The sequence below is a fragment of the Chenopodium album genome, chromosome 23 (genome assembly GCF_948465745.1).
Source record: "Chenopodium album chromosome 23, dcCheAlbu1.1, whole genome shotgun sequence".
In the NCBI taxonomy this organism is placed as follows: domain Eukaryota; kingdom Viridiplantae; phylum Streptophyta; class Magnoliopsida; order Caryophyllales; family Amaranthaceae; genus Chenopodium; species Chenopodium album.
The window spans coordinates 30033259-30057592 of NC_137856.1; the positions used below are offsets into that span (position 1 = coordinate 30033259).

The following is a 24334-nucleotide window of genomic DNA, read 5'->3' on the forward strand; positions in this document are numbered from 1 at the left end:
AGATATAACCTCTTTTTTTTAACTGTAAGAAAAACCTACACAATAGATTAACTTCTTTTTTGAAGCATGTTTACAATGTTATCAAGTTCTTAGACGTTCTGAGTCACTTTAGGTGGCTCGGTTTGTGAGCATTTCAATTTGCTTAATAGGCTGTTTCAATCAATTTGTGAATTTTGCCGTCCTTTCTCTTTCTTCGCCTTTCAAGTTTCGTAGGTTTACAAGGGCTGTCCTTAGTCTTCATTGGTCAAGTTTCAGCCCAAGTGGGAATGAGAGTGCGATGTGCAAGGCAGCTCCAACAAACAAAGTGTCTAGCTATTAGAGCTCACTTTGGATGTGTAAGGATTTTGAATACCCCCCAAAGCTTACTTTGCACTTTGTTGTACTTTGTAAACTCTTGTTGATTAATGTATGGTTAAGCTAAAGTTTTTTTTTTTTTTTTTTTTCTAAAAAAAAAAAGGTTCTCAGAGACTTGCTGCATATCGTTATCCTGTGTCAAAAAAAAATTAAAATAAAAAAATAAATATCGTTCCTCCGTTTTCAAATACTCAAAGATGGTAACCTTACACTTTAAACTGCACATAATTTTATCACCACTAGCAGACACGAAGACTGCAGAAAATTGTTCTCATCTTGTTATGGCTGCTAAATCATAGAAATTACTTACAAAACATTTTTTACATCATAGAACCTTTTGGCTATGAATCTGGAGCAAAGGCAGCCTTTGAGCACAAATTTAGTTGAAACAAGCCCATGTTTAAATGTTGAAGCCAACTGTAGGAAATGCTAAAATACTACTGCTTCTGAGTACGAAATCTGCTATGCTTCAGTTTCAGCACTAGTAGTCTCACTCTCAGTTTCAGCACTAGCAGTCTCACTCTCAGTTTCAGCACTAGCAGTCTCACTCTCAGTTTCTTCATTTATAAGCTCCAGTTCAACATTGAAGCCAAATGCATTTCCAGGCACGAAAGATTGTTTAAGCTCATCTTCAGTCTGAGTTGTGTTGATCTTGTCATCCTTCACAGTAAGCTTCTCCTGTGTGAAATAAAAGGGCATATATAAGTAAAAGCTATCAAATAAAAAACAAAAAAAAAAACTTCAAATACTGTAAGTTGCAATAATCAGTTTCAGCTACTTGCCTCCTCCACATAACCTGCCACAGCTGAGGTGACAATTTCCCGAATAACAAAATTTGTAACACGGTTTCTACCAATTATATCCAGAAGTAAGTTCTTGGGAACCTGCACCATTCCGGAGATCAGTAACTAATAGATTAACCATTGAGGGATTTTAACAGAATTGTGAAAGGGAATCACATTTTGTAATGTATGAACCTTCTAATCTTAGAACCAAGTTTAGAAAATTGTGTAGAAAAATGTTTCACACACAATGACAGCATTTAGTTTAGAATATTCCAAATCAGGCCTATATGGTATATCATGTTTGGCAAGGAAATAACAATGAATTTTTACCTTCGCTGTTTTTCCTGGATTTTCCCCATGCAGAAGCAAAAGGAAACAATGTCAGAATTCCTCAGTTGACAAGTTATTAAATCTGCTGACTAACCTGAGAAATTTAATCACAATAGGTAATTGATGATAAAAAAAAAAAAAAAAAAAAAAAAAGTTAAAAAAATATAAATTAAAAAATCAACAGATCACTTTAACAGTGAAATATGCAAATCTGCAAATCATGGTTAAATATTATGCAAAATATAAAAGCAAGAATGGTTAAGCATCAAATTAATGAAAATCCTTCAGAATGAAACAGTTGCAGTCATACTAGTACAAAATTATGCTTGCAATTCATAATCACAAGAATTTTACTTGAGTAAATGCAGTTGTACTCTTCCAAAATTAAGGAAGATGTACCTATTTAAAATCACCTAGGAGGTTATTCTAAAAAAGAAGCTATCAATTTAGAAAAACCATAAAAATCCGGCCGGCCAGCTTCTTGATGACGATATACCAGTACACTTTCAAAAATCTTATGAATACAGCAAATCTCACATCCTATGGAGGCTTAAAACAATCAGCTGCATCCCTGATTTGTCTTTCTCAAACAATTACCATTTCAATGGATGGTTTATATTTTAAATGTTTCATTCTTCCATTTAAGATGTACACAAATTTATCATTCACACTATTCATTTTAGGCTAAAGGGCTAATAGGCACAGATATGTCCTTATTATGGAATGAGAAACATGGGATTGCTTGAGTGAATACTTATTTCCCCTTACAGCAAAAAACTTATCACATGCTTCCGATTTTTCTGTAAAGAAGACCCATTTAACAATGACTGAATTTATCAACATGTTGAATATGTAAACACTTTTAGGTGACGGATCCACAAAATAAATTTGGTGCATGACTAAATTCACAGAAATGGACATACCATCAATCCTTGAGCTTGCAATAAGGCCAAACAAAACAGTTAGAAGCAAAAAAATTACTAATTTTCACAAAACTGTATCGATTACAATCTTTACCTCCTTTCTGGCGGCGAAACCCAGGAATTGGCGGGGCTGAGCGAGTTAAGTTTAACAATACCAAATCAAAGGCTTTCTGTGTATCTTCTCCAGTCAAGTCCACTCTCAACTATAAATACAAAGGAACTTCAGAATTCAAATCTCAATAATCATATAAATGATGTGAAGCAATGAAATGATTTAGACAACAGTTGAAATGATAGTGACTTGCAGATAGACAAGACAAACAAAACTTTCAAAGTATCTGCCATGTTAGATCAATACTACTCCGTATTAAATAAGATTCACAAGAATAGTAAGGCGCACAAGCATCAATTACAATTCATCATTATAAATAAACTTCAACATAGAACTAACACATAATCTAATGTACGCGGCTCACTTTGATCTTTTCTGCATCTTCTGATTCAACAGTTATCTCAACACCTTTAAATGTAAGGATACCGCCCTTTGAATCTGTCATTGATGTCTCCAAGCCTAAAGCACATTGAAATCTCTTTGTGAGCATAGCATAAGTATAACAATTAGCATTGAATTACACTAAAAAATATGGTAGTTTGATCCAATTAGAATATCACCTGAACCAACTGCAGCGATAGGCTTCAAAACATCTCTGTGATCTCTTCCTCTTAGTTGGCGAACATATGAAAGTCTATAACAGAATCACATGAAGGATAGCTTTCAGATTCTACAACATAGGAAAGCAGCTAATTTCTAGCATTACATATTTGTACAGCGTCCACCACCAACTCCGCAAACAGCTTAACCAGCCTACTATAATTATGAAACATTCTGCTAGTTGAATTTTTTAAAACATATTTAGTAAGGGTATTCTTTTAATGCTTGCAGTCTAAATTTAGCCTTGTCTGATTGTCGAATACAAGAATTTGTCAAACACACACGGTTTACAGCCCTCTCACATTGAGTGAAGCATATTCACCACCAAAGAAATAATAAGCAAAACGAGAAGTAAAACCCACCTTTCAGTAGATTCTTGCTGGATAGAACAAAATGTAACACATTGCCTTGCTGGGATAGTATAGCCGAAAGCAACATTGAACTATAAAACAAGAGTCACAAGAGACCATTAACTAAATCATACATACTTTAAAACACATTACAACTTTCATACTGTATAATTTTTGTGCAGACATTGGCTGTTAGATAATTAAACATATTACACTACACACATTTGCACTTCATATCATTTAAGCATACTATCTGTTTGGTTTAATGCTCCGATACGAATAAAACCCGGTATCGAGTCACCCAGTATTTCCCACACAGCAAGAAAGAACAGAAGCTTATTTGGGTCTATTAATTGACCAAATAATCAATTGCTTCTCACACATAGTAGTTCACTAGTTCCAAAATCAACTACTCAAATTTCAGTTGATTGAAATTGAAATCTTATTCAACATGGAAGTATTAGATTGCTTAGGTGATACTTCAATCACACCAAAGTAATTAAAAAACAATTTGAATTCCCAAATTACATAATTTTGTACAAAAATACAAAATCATTCCAATAAAAGTTGTAAACTTTATACAACACTTAAAATTTTGCAAGTAGCATAAGTTTATAAAATGCAATAAAATTAATAACCCTTTTGAAATTTATTCAATTAAGTCCAATACAAATTCATTCATTATAATGATGGTGAAAATAAGAACACCCACTTAAACAAATTGGTGCATAATATTGATTAATAAAAATTGACAATAAAGATAAGGTTGACATAATACATTTTTTATAAAAATTGAAAAAGAAGGGAAGAATTAAAAATTCTTACAAAGGAGTTGCGAAGAAGATTGGGAAATTGCGTAGAACAGATGGATGTTGACATACTTGCCATTAGTATTGTGTATGCTCGTGAACTTGTCTGAGAGTGTTGTGTTCTCTTATAAATGATACTGTACTCTATATCCTTTTATGTGCTTTTCCTTCTCAAGATACTCCCAATTTTTATTTTTCAATGTGGACTGAAAATTTTGATATTTACCGTATTTGTTGACGTGGACAGTAGATAAAGAAATAAGCAAAAGTAAAAGTAAATGGGAATAATTACTCAACTTTCATATCTCAACTTGGTAATTTTTTTTTTTAATTAATTAAGAATGATTTTTCTGAAAAATTGCTTTTTTTTTCTTTGAAAGCTTCTGAAAAATTGCTTGAATGTAAATTAGTGTAAAAACTTATTCCCATGAACATCAAACATGCACAACAATAAATATGTAGTAAAATTTAGAGATTTTCCATTTGGTACCATTGTAGTTTTGTTTTTTATATTTGGTATCTAATTTTAAAATTTATTCCACATGGTATCGTAATTTTTTTTATTTATTCTTTAATATAGCATCCCGTCAAATAAAACAAGCATTAATTTTGTATAATTGTGGTCCTTATTTTATGTTTTCTATCTTAAATTTTGATTCTTTAGGTCATAATGACCCTTAAACTTTGAGCTCGCCCAGGTTACTCATCATGAGTAACTTCAAATGTCACTCAAATGGCATTAAACGTAAATAATGGCATTAGTTTGCAATAAAATCTGTTATTTTAATGAGGCTAGGTGAGTTGGCAAGTGGGAGTGCAGAGTTATTTGTTTAACGTCGTTAACTTGAGGTTTTGAAGGGTTAAGTCACGAAGACAGGGGAAACAAAAAGGGGGGCTCGACGACAGCCGTAGTTCTGGTGTCTCTATTAGGTCGACGATCGGCGAATATCTTGTGGTGTAGGCAAGTGTCGGCGTTGTTTAAGGTGCGTAATTGCTGATATTGTTGTGCTAGCTGCAAAATTGTTAGTGTTTATTGTTATTTAAATTTTGTCGGACATATTTGCTTGTACTTGTTGGATTGAAGTTTGAAATTGCTGATTTTGGGGTTGTTTGGTTGATTAATCGCTGTAATTAATTGTGATTTCGGCTGGAGTTTGGTTTGGTTTGGTTTGTTTTTGGTTGGTGTATGCTTTAGTTTTGTAATAATTTTTGTGGAGCTATCTTACATTATATAGAATGACAAGATTTCCCAAAACACAGCATTGTCTTGTACTCTTGTGTATAAAATCATATGAGTTTCTTGTTTGCACTTAGGAAGTATTATTTTGCTTGAAGATGGATACTCATTTTCAGAAGTTTTGAGATGCTTGTGGACATTGTAAGTGTATGGAAAGAGATAAGCATGAAATTTCATTTGCACTCTCACAACAACTGCAACTATCTTTTGAAATGTTTAAGTTCAATCTAGCATCAGTTTCTGGCTATCAGGTCAATCCAATTGCCTTCTTTCAGGAATGGCTCTTACTGTAGAACATTTAATTGGTGTGTCATGTCTTTGATTGCTTTGCTTGCATTGAAATTTTGTTTGATGATGCCTTCGTTTTTGTCCTGCACTCCTTTGCAATTGCACAATGAATTGGTGTATAAAGGAGTTGAGTTTGCATTGAATTTTTGTTTTATGTTGCACCCCATTTTAGTGTGGTTGTGTTTAAGTTTGATTGGATGCAATTGTTGTTTGGTCTGTAGTGTGGATTTCATTTTATTTTTCTGGGTTAGTTATGGTTTTCAATCTGTGATTGTAGGATTAAATGGATGCAATTGATGGGGAACTTAGTGATTCTATTGCGTTTATGCAAACTGAGTTGTGCAGCAGTCCTAGTACATCCCCATTGGTTCCGATTGATGAAAATAAATGCATTACTCCCCAGAGTGGAACTTCACTGGTCCCTGATTCTGTAGAAACTTGCCTGCTGTCATGTCATCACCCATTGGTACTACTCATACAATTGACACCATACATTCAAGTAATAGGGGTGTCTTTGTGTTAGAGCCTCCAAAGGTAGGTATGATTTTCAAAAACTGGGAAGATGTTGAAAGGTATTACAAAGAGTATGCTGAACACGTAGGTTTTGGGGTGACTAGGTGTCAGTGGTCTTCATCTAAGAAAGATAATAATGTAAAGCTTCAATGTACATGGAGGTGTGAGTGTTGGGGTCCACCTAACCTCAGGGCCAGAAGGGAAGCAAACAAACGGGCGAAGGCCATGAGTGAGGGTGGTACTGGAGGTGTTGTGAATGGTGTAATTGGTGAGGATGAGCTTGCCCGTGGGAAAAGGAAGTCCAAGAAATGCTTTTGCCTTGCAATGTTATATGCTGGTGTTACTGCAGAAGGTTCTTGGGAGGTTAGAAAGGTTGAGTTGAATCATGTGCATGAGGTGAACCCTAATTTGTCTAAATTAGTCAAAGAATACCGTATGAAGAATTACACCGCTATAGTGAAGAGGAGGTTAGCCAATTATTTTGGGGAAGGGGTTCCTGTTAGAAAGATCCATGGTTGCTTAGCTGTGGATAAAGGGGGTGTTGAAAACATGTCAAGTGTTAAGGACCTCCAACATGAGGTGTACAAGGAGAGGAGGCTTAAAATGCAAGGTGGAGATGCTGCCGCCATGATGAGGTATTTTGAATACATGCAACGGGACAACCAAAATTTTTATCATGCTAGTCGGTTAGATGAAGAGGGTCGATTGAAAGACGTTATGTGGGTTGATGCTCGTAGTCGTGTTGCTTACGAGGATTTTGGCGATGCGGTGTGTTTTGATGCAACTTATTTGACTAACGAGTACGAGTTGCCATTTGCTAATTTTGTGGGGGTCAACCATCACGGCCAATCCATCCTCCTTGGATGTGCTCTTGTCTCTCATGAAACCACAGAGACTTATATATGGGTTTTTGAGCAATGGTTGCTGGCCATGAACAACAAAGCTCCTCAGGCAATACTCACTGATCAAGCACCTGCAATGCGTAGAGCATTAGCTGAAGTTATGCCCGGTTGTAGGCATAGATGGTGCATTTGGCATATTATGATGAAGAAACTGCCAGAGAAACTTGGGAAGCTAGAGCTGTAAGTTGTTTAGCAATACGTGTTTGTCTATGTTTTAGTGTCTATTAGTTTAGTTATAAATTGCTTATTCCTATAGGTAACTTTGTTGTATGTATTGTCTCTTGTGAGAGCTCCTAGGTTCATAATTTGCTATAGTGTTGAGTTAGACTTAAATCATTATTAAACTTGGTAGATTTGAATTTGTCATAATATTTAAATGAGAGGCTCATGAGGAGTAACCTGACAGTTGTTTTTGTTAACAGAAATGAACCAGAAAGTAGAAAGAAATGTTTTTATTTTGTTACAATTGAAATTTGACGGAGTAGACTACATTTCTAACTACATATTTATTTTGTTACAATTGAAATTTGACGGAATTTATCTAAGTACATTTTTTTGGATTAGATTTATTTAACATGCCTTTGAAATTTAAAAATGGAAAAGAAATAAACATAGAGCATAGATACAACGACTTAAAAAATCCCTTGTTGTATTCCAATGATGTTATGGTTTTAGTAATATTTGTAATGTTTGAGCAGATACAACGACTTCAAAAATCTGTTGAAGGCCGTCATATACGAGAGCTTTACGGCGGAAGAGTTTGAAAGTAGTTGGTGTGCTTTAATGAAAGAGTATGACCTCGAGGGAAATGATTGGTTGGAGGGTTTGTACGATGAGAGACACATGTGGGTGCCAGCCTTCATGAAAGAGTATTTTTGGGCAGGTATGAAGACTACCCAACGGGTGGAAAGCATTAATAGTTTTTTTGATGGTTTTGTTACAAGGAAAACCAAACTATTTGAATTTCCACAGCAGTATTGCAAAGCTTTGGAGAAGCGTGTTGAAGATGAAACAACTACAGATGACAAGGGATGAAGTATGTGAGGAGGCTAGTAAGTGGTTTTAGGGTTGAAAAGTTATTCCAAAAACTATATACCGATGCAAAATTTCAAGAAGTGCAACAGGAGTGTGCACGAATGTTGTACGTTGTTCATCACTTTCATCGACAATTAGATGAAACTAATTGGGAGTATGTGATGGAAGACAGGGTCTAGATTGTTCCAGAAGGTAGTTGTTTCGGGGTTTTTTGAGTCCCTTGGGAGAGTTACAACACTAAGACTGGATGCTCGCTTGGATGCCTGTACCTGCAAAACAACGGGGCACCGAATGGTCGGTGGTCCGCCTCCGAAGCTTAAGTTAGTCAAAGTCCGAAGAGTAAGGTGCGGAACGTAAAGGATATCTGCTCGGATTCCGAGCTCAAGTGTACTGTACTCTTGGGAGTGACAGTTTTAACAATGATTGGTAATCACTGAGTATTCCTCGGAAGGAGTGTATTGAATGTCAAGATGTGTCACGTATCTAATGTACGTAATCCAATGTGTAATGTGTAATCAGTCTCACGTGTTGCCATAAATGATGGAGGTCAACTCCTACTTATAGGCTCCTCGAAAAGTGTGCACTCTCTAGGGTTTCGTGCCCTAGGGAATATTCGTGCAGCTTTGCAGACCTCGGGATTTGGGCCTAAAAGCCGCCAATCCCAGATCCCTTTATCTGTCTGCCACGTGTCGTTCCCTGATTGGTCCAAGGTGGCGCCCCTTTCAGTGACACGTGGAGGACTCTAATTGGGCCAACTGGCCTAGGGTATTTTTACCCGAAACATTTGCCCCTCACAGGTGACACGCGCTTGCCATGTGCTGCCTGTGACAGGTGTCAGCATCCGATTGGTCGGATTCAAAAAATTACTATGGAGGGAAAGTTTAGAGTTTTTTAAACCTTCTATAAATAGAAAGTTTTCACCCCCTGGATTTTTTACACCGTTGCGAATCTTTGGAGAATCTCTGACTTTTGACTTTAAGAATCTCAAAATTCCCTAAGTGTTTATCTTTCAAGCATCCGACACTCGGCCCACTGTCCGACCGGTCTTCAGCCGACCAAGCGTCTCTTACCCTTCTTCTAAAGGTAACGCCTGTTTCTTCTTATACTTTTCATTTTTTCTTTGTTTTCGAAAAAATGGTTTCCCAATCGCATGCGGCACAGTATAGGATAGTGATCAGCCGGTCACCGGGGATGACTGAATCTAGAACTTGCAGTGCCGACTGCTTGGCCAGCGACTGTGCTTTGCGAACTTCTCCGAATCCGACTGGTTTCGCGTCTGTGCAGGACACAATGGCCAGAACAAAAAGAACAGCAAGATTATCTAACTCTGATGGATCTTTTTTCCCGTCGGATGGTTCAACTCTTTATTTTGACGGCTCAATGAGGGTGCCTCGAAGTGAGGTGTCAGAACACCCTGATAGCCCCTCTTATCTTCCTCCTACCCCCACTTATTACCATTCGACCTCTTCAAGCGGTACTCCTAGTGATAGGATACTGGAGGAGGCAGATGAAACCTATGTAGCCGGGCCTTCTGAACAGGCGCCGAAAGAGAGTCTAAGGGAGGACCCTACCGGCCCCATTTGGCAGTCCCTTAGCTCTGATGACAGTTCTGATGACGGGTCGGCCTCGTCATCTTCTTCAGATAATGCCTCCGCCTCTTCAGGGGAGGCAAGGGCAAGAATAGATGCTGCCAGGGAGTCCCTGGCAGTTGAGAAGGGGGAATCTTGGGCCGAGCCGAGCGCTTCCAGGCGCTTGGAGAAAGCCCCTTACTATCATCATGTTCTGCAGAGCAGGCGGAACACCATGGCAAACGGCCTTGCAAGTTTAGGCGCAAGGTTGTGCTGGGCCATGGCTTTACTTTGTGCGTCCCAAATAAGGACGACACTATTACTTGGCCGAGCATGGCCAGCTACCAAGACCGAGCATTCGGTTGTTATGAGGCGGCCTTTCAGGCTGGCTTGCGCTTCCCTCTCCATCCGGCTGTGGAGAGAATTTTGGATGGATACCAACTTGGTATCTGGAAACTTGTCCCCAATTCCTGGATAAACATTCTGGGATATGTTGCCGTCTGCGAGATGCTGGAAGTGGAGGCGAGCTTTGAAGCATTCGCCCACATGCATTATCTTAGTAGGGCGCCTGCTAGGGGTGGCGAGGGCTGGTACACCTTGACTACTTGCAAGGGGTACATGATGGCTGTCGGCAAAGAGAACAAGTGGAAATACTGGAGAACTAAGTTCTACATAGTCAAAACTGCCGACCGCCGCCTGAACCAAAAGTATAACAGGTGGAACAAAGATCCCCCTCTCCTAGCAGGCAGGAGTGCATTGCCAGCTCTTCCTAGACGAGCAAAGGAGGAGATCATGGATGCGGGTCTGTTTACCGTGTCTGTGAAGACGAATGAGGAGGGGGACAAGAAGGTCACCCCTTAATGTTATCTCCCCTTGTACAAATGGTTTGAGGAAGGGACGTTCTTGGCCGCTTGTGGGCTAAGTACTGAGATGCCGAGAGGTAGTCGGCCGTCTGTTTGATATGCCATATTTATTTTTCTTGTCTTCACTTGTCAAATGTTTCTAACACTTGATTCTTTTTCGCAGACAAAGCAATGGAGAAACTCTCGGCCTCCAGGAAGCCGGCTGTATCTGCTGCCAGATACAGATCAAATGCCCTCAACAGGGTGGAAGCCACCACTGCACGGGTGGAAGAGCAGCAACCAGCCGGTACCCCAGGGGTGAGATTTTCATACTTGGCACCCATCTGATTAATGCTGAGTTTGTGCCGAATGTTTTCTGACTTTGTTGTGTCTTCAATGATACAGGGTACCTCCTCCAAATCCCCGTCCAAACCATCCGACCCTAAGCTCCAAAAGACTAGGGCGGGTGATGTGAGCGCATCCGGCAAGGGCGGCCGGAAGCACGTTGCTCATAAGCCCAAGAAGCCCTCAGACGCCCCTGCTGGTGAGAAGAGGTTTCTGGGGGAAAAACCCCCCTCCTCTTCTGGTAAGGAGAGGCTTCTGGGGAAAAGGCCCGCCTCTTCTACTGGTCAGAAGAGGTTTCTGGGGGAAGAGGAGATTTATGAGGGCGACGGTAAAGACCATTTGTCCTCCCTTTCTTTTCTGCAAGTTATCCATACTTGAGTATTTTTCTAACTTTTTCCTCTTGCAGTTCCTGTACAGAGGCCGACTGCAGTCCAAATGGCCAAGTCCATGCTGAGGGCGATTGATCCGGATGATAAAGCATCCGTCAGAGGAGTCGGCACCCTAGACCTTGATGGCATTCTAGGGAACCTTTGTGAGGTATAGACTTATCTTTGAATCACTTTTACATTCGCCTCTTTCTTATATTCGCCTGGTTCTTAACCATCCGGCTTCTTTTTTGTAGGCCATGCTGCGCGTCCAAGGGCTCGGAAGACCCCTCAAGGAGAAGTCCAAAGAGGTAAAAGCTGCTAAGGCTCAGGCCGAGTCTGCCTTGGATAGAGCTCAATTTGATATTGCTCAGAATGAATTTCTGACGCTTGATATGATGTATTCGCAGTCGGAGGCCAATCTGCAGGTGAAGAAGGACCTGGACTCGGCCCGCCTTCAGGTCTCCAACCTTAGGAAGGAGATCAAATCTCTCAAGGCGGAACTCGAGCCCCTCCAGGATGCCAAGGATGAGGCCGAGAGAGCCAAGCAGAAGGTGACCCGCCTGGAACAGCGCCTCACAAATCAGGAGCATCAGCTGAGGGTCAAGTTTGAGTCCCTTGCCGAGCAAGAACGATCTGAAATGGTCAAACAAATGATCAGGGATAACGAGACCGTCATGTGGGACACTTGGGCGGTTGTTCAGCCAGACTCGGACTATCAGATTTGGAAGCCCAAGTTTGATGAGCTTAGCAAAGCTTTCGACGATCGCCTCCTTGAGGAGATGGAGGAAGCTTCCAAGGCTGATGCTGAGGCCGAGGCTGCTGAAGGGTCTGGGTCCGACTCTTCTGGGGAGTCGTCCTCTGGGGAGGAGGAAGAAGATCAGGCGGAGGAGCAGGAGAAAAATGATGAAGAGCAGCCGAAGGGCAACAGGTCGGCTGCCAATAAAGAGGCTCTCCCCTGATTACTTAAGCTTTTATTTGCTGTTTCTGTGGCCGAATGGCCAAGTACTTACTTTTCCGGCCTGCGTGCCGAGTATTTCTGTACTTTTACCGACCGAGGGGTCGGGTAATTTGACAATTCCTCTGGCTCTGCCAGATAACCATTTCAACCAATCGTCTGGTGGCGATTGGTCATTTTAATTTGAATCATTCGGCCATTTGGATGATGTTTTTCATATTTTGTCCTTTGACAAATTTTGAAATTTTTGCATGTTTTTTGGCCAAGTATTATAACCTGTATACCATGCGAATGTTCTTGCCCCTGGACGGATGTCGAGTGGTTTCGGTTTATGAGATTGATTGACTTGGAAATTATTGATACTTAGAAGAGTATTTATGGTTTCTAAGTCAATCAATCACTATGGTGATTGCCCCAAACCACGCGGCAGACGTCCATCCAGAATTTGGCAAAAATAAGTGTTCATTCGGCCATTGGCTCGAACAGAACCCAAATTTCCAACTTAGCTGTTATGCTAAGGAAAAATCCCAGCCTGTTCTGCCCCGTAGGCAAAAGCAGGCGCATCCGGCCATTGGCCTCATTGAGATTAAAGTGCTAAGTCTTGGGACTGAACTTTTTGTCGTTAAAATAATTCGTCCGCCTGTCTTGCCCCATAGGGAAGGATCTGGCGGCATCCGGCTAATAGCCTAAAATAAGTGCCAAGTATTTAACTTAACGCATTTTATTAAATCATTCCGCCTGTTTTGCCCCTGAGCTAAAACAGGCGCATCCGGCTTTATGCCTCAGTTAGCCTCTACTTATGAAACAGTGACCATTTCTGAACTGTGTTTGAACAGATAGAAAATTTTGGCCTTTTAGATTTCACTTTCGATTAAAACAAACGACTGCGAGTGCTGTCTTAGCATTCGGTAGGGCCGCTTGATATATTCGTAGAGCAATGTGCCACCCAAATGGGAGATGCTTCTCCTCGACGAATTCACCCAAATGGGCGTCACCGGTTATCTGACTCATGTCGGAGCAGACGGTCATACTCATGTTGGAGCAGATTGTGACCATTCGGTCTCTTTTTATAATAATATCCGGCCATTGGCCTCACGTCACTTGGACGTTAGTTTAGCTACTAAGTTTCAAACTTAGTTTATTATCCGGTCATTGGCCTCGATAGCCTCTAATCATGAAACAGTAGCCGTTTTCCATTTGTACTAGAACAGTTGGGAAACTCTATGCTTTTTAGATTTCATGTTAGATTAAATCAAACAACTGCGAGTGTTGCCTTAGCATTCGGTAGGGTTGCTTGATGTTTTAGTAGAGCAATGTGCCACCCAAATGGGAGATGCTTCTCCTCGACGAATTCACCCAAATGGACGTCGCCGGTTATCTGACTCATGTTAGAGCAGACGGTCATACTCATGTTGGAGCAGACTGTGACCATTCGGTCCCTTTTTATCTGGCCTTAGGCCTCGTACTTTATTAAGTAAATGTTGGTATAAACTTGATAAAATTTCGTAGGAACGACTGTTAAGAACAATCGGGTCCTTCAATCGGTTGGGGCGTCTGCTGTTGAGACAGTCGCCTTACAAACATATTGGCCGTCTGTAGCTGGTACAAACGGTGCTGAATAATAAAAATTTGAAAAAAGGGAAGCAAATTCTCATTAACAAAACTTTGAGATAGCAAAATTTGGAGTATTTACACTCGTACTTAGAAGTAGTACTTTTTCAAGTTGTCTACATTCCAAGTTCTGGGCAGCTTCCTGCCGTCTGGTTCTTCCAGGCGGTAGGTGTCGTCTCTTATTTCCTCATAGATTCGGTAGGGGCCTTCCCAATTTGGGGTTAGCTTTCCCTGCTCATTCGCCCTACCGACTGCTTCCATTTTTCGTAGCACAAAGTCCCCCACTTTGAGAGGACGCTTGTGTACTCTTTTGTTGTAAGCCCGAGTCATTCTCAGACGGTATATCTCATGGCGCAGGGCAGCATTGCCCCTACGCTCTGGTAGTGAGTCCAATGCTAGACGCATGGCCTCCCAGTTCACCTCCTCGTCATACAACATGATTCGAAGAGTCGGCTCATAGTGCTCAATGGGCAAGACAGCTTCTGCACCATATACCATAAGAAATGGTGTTTCTCCAGTTGCCCCTTTAGCAGTCGTCCTGATGGACCAGAGGACATGTGGTAATTCATCCGCCCAAAGGCCACCAGCCCGCTCAATTTTCTTTTTAATCCCGTCTGAGATCAACTTGTTAAAAGCCTCGACCTGGCCGTTTGCTTGAGGCCGGCCGACTGATGCGAAGAAACTGGAGATCCCTTGGTCTCTCAGCCAAGTCTTGAGTTGAGACGTTTCAAATTGAGGACCATTGTCAAACACCATGGACATGGGCACCCCGAAACGAGTGATTATGTTCTTCCAAATGAAGGAAATGACATATTTTGTCTTAATGTGTTTGACCGCCTCCGCCTCTACCCACTTAGTAAAGTAGTCCACAGTCACCAATATGTAGCGCTTGCCGCCTGGTGCGGCTGTATATGGCCCAAGAATGTCCATGCCCCATTTGGCAAAGGGTATTGGGCTGTGGATGGCCGACAGGTCTGTAGCCGGACGATGAATGAGCTTGCCAAATTTCTGACATTTGTCGCATTTTTTCACCAATTCCATTGCATCTGACTCCAGTGTTGGCCAGAAGTAAAGCCGCCTGGCTTTGGCAGCAAGGGATCTGCCCCCTATATGAGAGGCGCAGAATCCTGCATGCAACTCTTCGAGGACTTCCTTACCCTTCTCAGGGGTAACACACTTCAACAGAGGCCTCAGAAAACCAGCCCTGAAGAGTTCTCCTTGTCGCAACTCGAAGTTAACCGCTCGTTTTTTCAAAACAGCCGCCTCCTGTGGTGAGTCAGGGAGCTTGCCGTTTGTAAGGTAAGTCCGGATGCTGTCCATCCAGGTTGAGCTTTGATCAAGAACTCCAATGGGGTCTTCCTTAGAGATACTCCTTTTTTCCATGACCTCCCAGAAGACTGACCGAGGTGTTTCACAAGAGGCGGATGATGCCAGTTTGGACAGGGCATCCGCCTGATTGTTGGAAGACATGGGCACTTGACTTAGAGTAAATTCTTCAAGTGTCCCAACCTCAGTTTTGACCGCCTGCAAATATTTTATCATGGCCGGATGAGTGGCCTCGTACGTTCCATTGACTTGGAGTACGACCAATTGAGAGTCTGAGCAGGCGTCAATTTTCTTTGCCCCTGCTGCCTTACAGTACCGAATGCCATCAAGCAGGGCTTCATATTCGGCCTCATTATTAGAGACCTGGAACTTGAACCGTAGTGCATATTCATATTTGTCCCCTTCAGGAGACTGACAGATAATCCCCGCACCACAGCCGTTCACAGTGGAGCTCCCGTCCACATACACTTTCCAAACCTGACTAGTATCATCCGGAGCAACCGGCCTTGTCATTTCCACAATAAAATCGGCGAATGCTTGCCCCTTTATTGCTTTTCTGGGTTCGTAAGTGATTTCCAATCCTTGCAATTCAATCGCCCATTTGAGAATTCGTCCAGAAGACTCCAAAGTTGTCAGAGGCCGCTTGATCGGCTGGTCAGTATAGACCACTACCGCATGTGCCAAGAAGTAAGGTTTTAACTTCTTGATGGCCATGTAGAGAGCAAGACCAAACTTTTCAACCATGGGGTACCGAAGCTCAGCGTTCTTGAGAACATGGCTGATGAAATAGACTGGGAGCTGAGTGCCGTCTCTTTCAGCTAAGAGAACAACGCTGAGGGCATGATCGGAGACGGCCAGATACATGAAGAGCGTCTCTTTGGGCAAGGGGCTAACAAGCCTCGGCAAAGAGTGCAAGTGAGTTTTTAACTTTTGAAAGGTCGCCTCTGCATCACCACCCCATTCAAAATTAGTCTTCTTCCTGATTGCTTGGAAAAAGTAGAGACACTTATCGCCTGACCGACTGAGGAATCTCCCCAAGGCCGCCAGACAACCTGTAAGCTTTTGAACCCCTTTCACAGTACGGGGCGACTGCATGTCGATGACCGCCTGTATTTTCTCAGGGTTGGCCTCTATTCCCCTTTGATCAATCAGGAATCCGAGAAACTTCCCAGACTCAACACCAAAGACACACTTTTTTGGATTTAGCATGACCTTGTGCCGCCTGAGTGTGACGAATGTTTCTCGGAGATCAGCAAGGTGATCCGTTTGTAGTTTGGATTTGACTATCATGTCGTCAATGTATGCTTCTACATTTCTCCCAATCTGATTAATGAAGACCGTATTAATCATTCGCTGGAAAGTAGCAGGCGCATTCTTCAAACCAAACGACATCATCGTATAACAGAACAACCCCTGATCAGTGACAAAAGCCGTCTTTTCTTGATCTTTTTTCCACAGGGGTATCTGGTGGAAGCCTGAATAGGCGTCCATAAAACTCATCAGGGCATGGCCGGCTGTTGAATCGACCAGACTGTCGATTTTTGGCAATGGATAACTATCCTTCGGACATGCCTTGTTCAGGTCGGTGTAGTCAACACACATCCGCCAAGTACCATTCGGCTTTTTTACCAACACAACGTTAGCCACCCAATCAGGGAAATTGCATGGCCGAATGAACTTAGCATTCAGCAGCTTTTGAACTTCAGCTGCTGCCGCCTGACTTCTTTCTTCGCCGTGATTTCTCTTCTTTTGCCGAATGGGCTTCTTTTTGGGATCCACGGCGAGTTTGTGGACAGCAAGATCCGGGCTTATGCCAGGCATCTCTTCCACTTCAAAGGCAAAGATGTCTTTGAATTCTTTCAGGAGCTGGTGCAAACTGTCACCTAGCTTGGCAAAAGCAACCGTCCCTATTTTAACAGTCCGCTCTGGCCGAGCGTCGTCCAGGGGGATATCAATGTGTTCACCAGCCGGCTGAGGACGGAGATCATCCGGTCGTTCCCCAGTCAGTGACTGCTATTGCCTTTCTTTTTTGACCGCCACCAGTTGATCCACTTTTCTCTTTTTCTCAGCCGGTGGGGCCGCTTGGTCTTCCCTGTCATTATCAAGGTCGACTGTTTGTTTGCCCCGGAAGGTTGCTGCGACCGCGGGCTTGATATCCGAGAGATAGCATTCCCGGGCTGTTTTTTGGTCCCCGTTAAGAGAACCGACTGTGCCATCATCTCTCTCATATTTAACGAGCATGAGAGCAGGAATGATGACGGCCTTGCACTCGTTAAGAGTGGGTCGACCAAAGATGAGATTGTAGGCAGAAAGCTCTTCAACCACGAGGAATTGGATGGTCATATGCCGACCGTTTCCCTTTTGCCCCAGCCGGATGGGCAAATCTATCCGTCCGACTGGGTGTACGAGTCCTCCCCCAAACCCTACAAGGGTGTGAGAAACCTCCATCATACTGTCTGGCTTGTACTTGAGATTGGACAAGCATTTGAGGCTGATGAGGTCAGAGGAACTGCCTGTGTCGATCAAGATTCGACCAACCAGTTGGTTGGCCACTTTACATTCAACGACCACAGGGTCATCATGCGGCCGACGGACTTTGCCTCTGTCCTTCTCGGTGACGATGACTTCGGGGAAGGCGGATGTTCCTGCCGCCTCTCCCTCTTCAACAGAATGGATCATCTTTTTCAGATGATCCTTAGTGCCCCGAATGGTCGGGCCACCCCCGGCGAATCCGCCTGCTATGGTATATACCGGCTCTTCATCGGTGTCGGTACTAACAGTCGGCTGGGGAGCCTTCTTTTTGGACTGCCCTTGATTCGCCTTTGAAGTCACTTTGGACTTCACATAGGACTTCAGCTGTCCTTTGCCGGCCAGACGGTCAAGCTCTCGCTTGAGACTGAAACAGTCGTTGGTGTCATGGCCGATTTCTCCATGAAAATGGCAGTGTTTATTTTTGTTCCGATGTTCAACGGAACCTCTCATTGGAGTCGGCTTCTCAAGAGTCAGCCGGTCCTTTATTTCCATCAAGATGGAACAACAGTCTTTGTGGAATTCGTACCTTGGAACATACGGTTTCCACTCTTTCTTCTTCTTCTAGGCCGGCTGATCAGAGTTATCAACGACCCAGACTTGCTTTTTCTTTCTGCTCTCTTCTGGCTTGGGAGCCGGCTGAGCAGGCCGACTGTCCTTCTGTCGGTCGAACTTCTTAGAGTCCGACTGCCTGTTGGAGGAGCAGAGTTCGGTCGCTAGTATATAGGCTTCCGCCTCTCGCAGTGCTCCCTGCAAAGTGAAGATTTGTTTTCGGACAAGTTCATACTTGAAAGTAGAACCGTCCTTCAGACCCTTGAAAAAGTCTGTGAAGGCGACCTCGTCAGATAGCCCATGGATCTGGATTCGTACCAGATTGAACCGCCTGACGTAAGAACGCAAGCCTTCCCTATCTCCCTGCTGTACATTGCCAAGATCAAGGCTTGTTTTCTTGGCAGGGATGTTCATAGAGAAGTTGGAAACAAACAAGAACGCAAGCGTCTTGAAGCTATTGATGCAACCAGCCGGCAAGTTGCCGAACCACTGTTGGGCTATGCCCTTTAGGGTGGCTGGAAAGCAGCGACACCATGCGGCATCATCCAGCCCTTGTAAATACATGAGGTGGGTGTATGCTAGCAGGTGGTCTTCGGGGTTGGTGGTCCCATCATAGGTCCCTACCAACACATTTTTAACCTTGGCCGGCTGTTCGGCGTCGGTTATTTCCTTGGAGAAAGCAGAGGGTTGGACTCCAAGGTGCTGCAGCCTGAGCTGCCAGCCCATGGGCTGATAGCCGCATGCCGCCTGTCCTCCATAGAAAGCAGGCTGGATGTAAGGTTGAGCGAGCGTTTGGTACATTGGCTGAGCCATGTACTGGGCCGGCTGGATGACATGAGGTCCAACTTGAACCAGGGGGCTGCTTATTGGAGTCTCATACACAGATTGTGAATACCTCAACGAGGTATGCTGGGTGCTGTCGTGATAAGTCGACGTTGAGGCCGACTCTGAAAGCGCATTCCTCTTCTGCTCGATGTATTGTCGAGCATCAGAGAATGTTTTCTTGTTACCATTCGGCTGAACATGCCGAATGGCTTTTCTTGCAACCGTTTCTGGGAAACGGAGTCTTGAAAGGTCAAACTGAGGCCGAGCCGTGTCCTTGGGATGAGGAGTCGGCTGTCGGTCCCTGATCGACTTGTGCTTGCCCATCTGGGCTGACTTTTTGGCCGACTGCTCCTTGGCAGGAGTAGCCGACTTCTTGTTGGTGAGTTGTTTTATCTCACCACGGAGAGTGCTCACAAGCTTCATGAGCTCATCTCTGGTTACGGGGTCTGACCCTTCCGCATGGGTAGAGTCAGACGGCTTGTTTGAATGTCCGGCTGGTTTGCTCGGAGCATTCTGAATGTGAGGGCGTTCCCGCTTTTCCTTGCTGCGGATGCGCCTGGAGATGAGAGACCCATCTCTAGCAGTATAAGTTTCGACATCACCGTCGTCACCTGAATCATGGTCCGTCTGGACCAACACTTCGTCCAGGGACCGATTGGTCTCTGGTAGCTGTTTGGTCTCCGGTGGCCGATTGGTTTCCGGAGGCCGATTGGTTACAGAAATTGGTACAGTTTCCAAAGAGACCATCTTAGAGGTACTCTCCCCACAGACGGCGCCAAATGTTTCGGGGTTTTTTGAGTCCCTTGGGAGAGTTACAACACTAAGACTGGATGCTCGCTTGGATGCCTGTACCTGCAAAACAACGGGGCACCGAATGGTCGGTGGTCCGCCTCCGAAGCTTAAGTTAGTCAAATTCCGAAGAGTAAGGTGCGGAACGTAAAGGATATCTGCTCGGATTCCGAGCTCAAGTGTACTGTACTCTTGGGAGTGACAGTTCTAACAATGATTGGTAATCACTGAGTATTCCTCGGAAGGAGTGTATTGAATGTCAAGATGTGTCACGTATCTAATGTACGTAATCCAATGTGTAATGTGTAATCAGTCTCACGTGTTGCCATAAATGATGGAGGTCAACTCCTACTTATAGGCTCCTCGAAAAGTGTGCACTCCCTAGGGTTTCGTGCCCTAGGGAATATTCGTGCAGCTTTGCAGACCTCGGGATTTGGGCCTAAAAGCCGCCAATCCCAGATCCCTTTATCTGTCTGCCACGTGTCGTTCCCTGATTGGTCCAAGGTGGCGCCCCTTTCAGTGACACGTGGCGGACTCTGATTGGGCCAACTGGCCTAGGGTATTTTTACCCGAAACAGTAGTAGCGAGGAAAAACTGACAGAGATGAGAAGGATGTACTCTGTGAAATTTAATTGTGTCACAAAAGAAGTAAAATGTGACTATTGCAAGTTTGAAACATTTGGCATTCTTTGCAAGCACTCCATTCGGGTACTTGATCAAAATTATGTGAATGATTTACCAAAGAAGTACATCCTTGATCGGTGGAGGAAAGACGTACCAAGGAAGCATGTCCGGGTCGTAGTGCCATATCATGACCCCACCAAAAGCATTGAAGTGAAGAGGTTCAACTTGATGTTGTTTGAGTATGAGGCCGTGTTTGACGAAGCAGCTACGGCCGATGATGCAACTGTTGAAATTGTTATGAACAATTTAGCCAAGTTAAAAAACGATGTCAAGGAAAGCATGGAGAAGTTTAGGAACAAATAATTAATTGATTGTTCGGAATTACCTCCACCTTCTGAAATTGGATTTAATAGTCAACAGAGACAACATGGTTGTACTCCTACATCAGCTTTCGTGATAGAGCATGAGGTTGCGGGATCAGATATCCCTTCGGTGATGGAGGTATGTTTTCAGTCCCACAAAACAACCACCGTGAAGGATCCAAAGATTTTGAAGAGGCCACCGGGTCGGCCTAAGGGCAGTAGGAACAAGTCGTTGGCAGAGACTGGTTTCAAATTGCCTAAATGTAAACAGGGTGTTAACAAGAAAAATGTTCCACGTGGACAAGTTCCCAATGTGCTTCCCAAGAATCAAGTAAGTTTTTTTGTTAATTTTTTGTTTATTATGTTTATTTTAGCGGCTCTTATTTTAGTTTCTGTTATGTGTGTGTATTGGGGTTTATGGTTTTGTTGTCTTATATTTTGGGGTTTATGATTTTGTCGTCTCTTATATCAGACCAAAAAAAGTAGGGAGGCTGCTACATCCATTAATGGCAGTAATGGAAAAAAGAAGCGCGTAACAAAGGATGGTGGAGATACCGTCGTGAAAAGAAAACGATATAAACGTGTGGTTGATGTGTCGTCTCCAACCCATTCATTTGAGTTTTAATCTGGTGGCCACATGGGCTTTGTGTCCATTAATGGGCATAATGAATTTTCAACATTTTGGACTACTATGAACTACATTTGTTTAAACATGGGCTGTATTTGTGTTTCAATTTACAAGCATTTCTGTAAATATGGCCTTTTTTGAAGTTGAGCCAAGTCTTTCAATGGGCCAACCTTTATAAGTTCTTATTTAAACTCGTTTTACTCATTTTACAAAATGGCCCAAATGTAATAGCGCTAATAGCTTTCCAATTAGCCATATTCATAATGGGACCTGTAGGGGTTTATAGGTACTACGCAGCGGAAATAACATGAATCATATTCATACAGTACCTAATCCAAGGATCTAATGCATAACACATAAAGCACAAATAATTGTACCTTTGAAGCGTGATTCCACGTGCGATCGAGCAAGAACAAAAGGAGATAAAGAACCCCAAGCGTGATTCCTCTACTTGGTCCACAGGCACATATTAAGACCTCCACTAATGCTAGTTAGTCGTGACTGAACACTTCAATCAACCTTCAACGGAGAGGAGAGACATACTAACCAAGAACCACCACGATAACCACCACACGCGCCACCAAGGGGTGGCCGGCCGTACGGACGTGAGGGGAGGATGAGGGCCGTGAGTTGGAGAGAGGATTAGGGTTTTGGGATTGGTTGCATTGATGTCAAAATTCACAGTGTGTGAATTATGACTGCTTCTTACAAACCCTAGGCATGGATCTTATTTATAGATCTCATCTCTAAATAAGAGCCCATGTCAAAAGCCCAAAACCTAATTCCAATCTAACTATGCTAGCCCAATCCAATTAATGATTAGTTAATTGCTCATGAGGCCCATTAATGGGCCTCTTACTTGCTTAACCCAATACCCTTGTGTGTGACCAATATAGGATCCATTCTAAAGGGCTTTGGACCATTTGACTAGCCCAAAGATCATCTCTCATAGTCTAGCAACAGAGGATGACGCCCCAATAGAATGAACTTATTATCTCCATAATAGTGATCCTTGATATATCTAGTAATTGCACTTATCGAAGACATAATTCCTTCAATCTCCCACTTGTCTGAGACAAGTGCGCAATATTCAAATTCCTTAAGTCAATGTGTGTCGATTTGATAATATGATTGCATCTCATGTCGTGATCATATTAATCTGCAAATCTTTCTTGAAATCTGAGTTAGAATTACAAAACAAATGGTTACAATGTAATCCATTTGAGCACGGCCATGCATTTTCTGAATTCTCCCTCTTCAAAGGGCCAAGACACATTCCTAATTAAATAGGTAGACTCAATCCAATCTTATGGCAACCAAAGCTCCCACTCAACTCATGAAGTAACCGGGAAACATCCTTTATAATCTCCAGTTACGGCCAGACGTTTGAATGTACCACAGTTAAAACAATCATTGAATGAGATCAATGTTCCACTCATGTCAAAGGAATCCACTAATATATCCGGAAGCTCTATACTTGAACTTCAAAGTAGGTCTATAGTTTGATCATGCATCATTCATACATATCCATGTGATTGACCGAGCATAACTACGCTCCTATAGCCCATGAAACTGCGCTATCCAATCAATCTTAACATGCTAGTCCATTATTGGAAATCATTTATGTCCAGTTTAATGATTCCGAACTAGGAACTTAAATAATATATGAATTTAGTTCACCTGTGGGGTTTCATTCAAAAGGTCATCAACCTAGTGAGCCCATCAATTCATAATTATTTTGGACATTTTATTTAATCTTGAAACCACGATTAAATAAGATTGAAACTTTGTTTCAATTGATAAACATAGTTCTGCAAGCTAATGTATTTACTTTTGTAATATGCTTTCTCAAAACATACACAACTAAAATTACATAACTTGCTTCAATCCAAAAACCTTAGTATGACTCTCATACCTTGGTCATGGAAGGGGTTTAGTAAGTAGAGTTCATGAGACATTCTCATAAACATGAATTTTGCAATTTCTAAATCTTATAATCATTTTCATCTCCATACACTAATAATTTTCCTTCGCCCTTTCGCAAGGAACTTAGGAATTTCTAATTTGTATTCCAACGTTACATTGGATTTCGATTGAAATCTATCATCACTTGTTCTTAAAACACGTAAATCAAATAGACGAGTATAGTCCATGGTATGCATGATGCATCCTTTGCAAATTGCATAAGGATCATCACTCAAAGTCTTAATTTCATCAATCCTTTCTCAAGGTATTGAATCATTAAGCAACGTGCCATGTCACAAGGGATTGAAACTCTTTTCAATATAATGTTGAACCTTATAAGAATCTTATCAATATAAGCTTCTTAACCAAAACTCAAACATCCTTCGAGACCTATCTATATAGATCTTGAATCCCAAATGTACTCATCTACTTCTTCAAGATTTTCATACAAAATGCATTAACCATTACTTGACTATTCAAGCAACAAATAATCGCTCTTTGTACTAGACCAAGAAGACTTCATAGCTCCCACTATACATCTTGTACACACAAGACCTTTTCTTCATTTTACAAGAACATCAAACGATTTGATTAACTCGCAAAATTAAGAACATTAACTCCCTGATGCTAACTACAATCCATTATGGATCTTCTATGCATCCCTAGGATTATTGGATCTCCAAACTTTTGATTGTATCATATACAAATCTTATTTCATGAACAATTTCAAGAAAGCGTTTAGATATCCATCTACCAAATCTCATAAGGTAGAAATCACTAAAATATCTTTAATAGATCTTTGCAACA

The 24334-nt window shown here is 42.3% G+C and overlaps 3 protein-coding genes across 3 annotated transcripts; 2 read left to right on the forward strand and 1 right to left on the reverse strand.

The window, feature by feature from the left end:
* Positions 1–509: 509 nt before the first annotated feature.
* Positions 510–4426, reverse strand: LOC145608312 (uncharacterized). Its single transcript, XM_081663928.1, has 8 exons — positions 4280–4426; positions 3467–3546; positions 3065–3138; positions 2869–2963; positions 2487–2595; positions 1470–1483; positions 1137–1238; positions 510–1032 (listed from the first exon to the last, which is right to left on the reverse strand). The coding sequence occupies exons 1-8, from the start codon at positions 4340–4342 to the stop codon at positions 817–819; spliced, it is 753 nt and encodes a 250-aa protein (XP_081520054.1). The 5' UTR covers positions 4343–4426; the 3' UTR covers positions 510–816.
* A 1645-nt stretch (positions 4427–6071) lies between these two features.
* LOC145607328 (protein FAR-RED IMPAIRED RESPONSE 1-like) lies at positions 6072–8238 on the forward strand. The gene is made up of 3 exons (XM_081663021.1): positions 6072–6127; positions 6223–7383; positions 7902–8238. The coding sequence occupies exons 1-3, from the start codon at positions 6072–6074 to the stop codon at positions 8236–8238; spliced, it is 1554 nt and encodes a 517-aa protein (XP_081519147.1).
* Positions 8239–20551: 12313 nt separating this feature from the next.
* Positions 20552–21559, forward strand: LOC145607330 (uncharacterized). The gene is made up of 3 exons (XM_081663023.1): positions 20552–20886; positions 20986–21265; positions 21407–21559. Exons 1-3 carry the CDS (start codon positions 20552–20554, stop codon positions 21557–21559), a joined length of 768 nt encoding a protein of 255 aa, XP_081519149.1.
* Positions 21560–24334: the final 2775 nt, after the last annotated feature.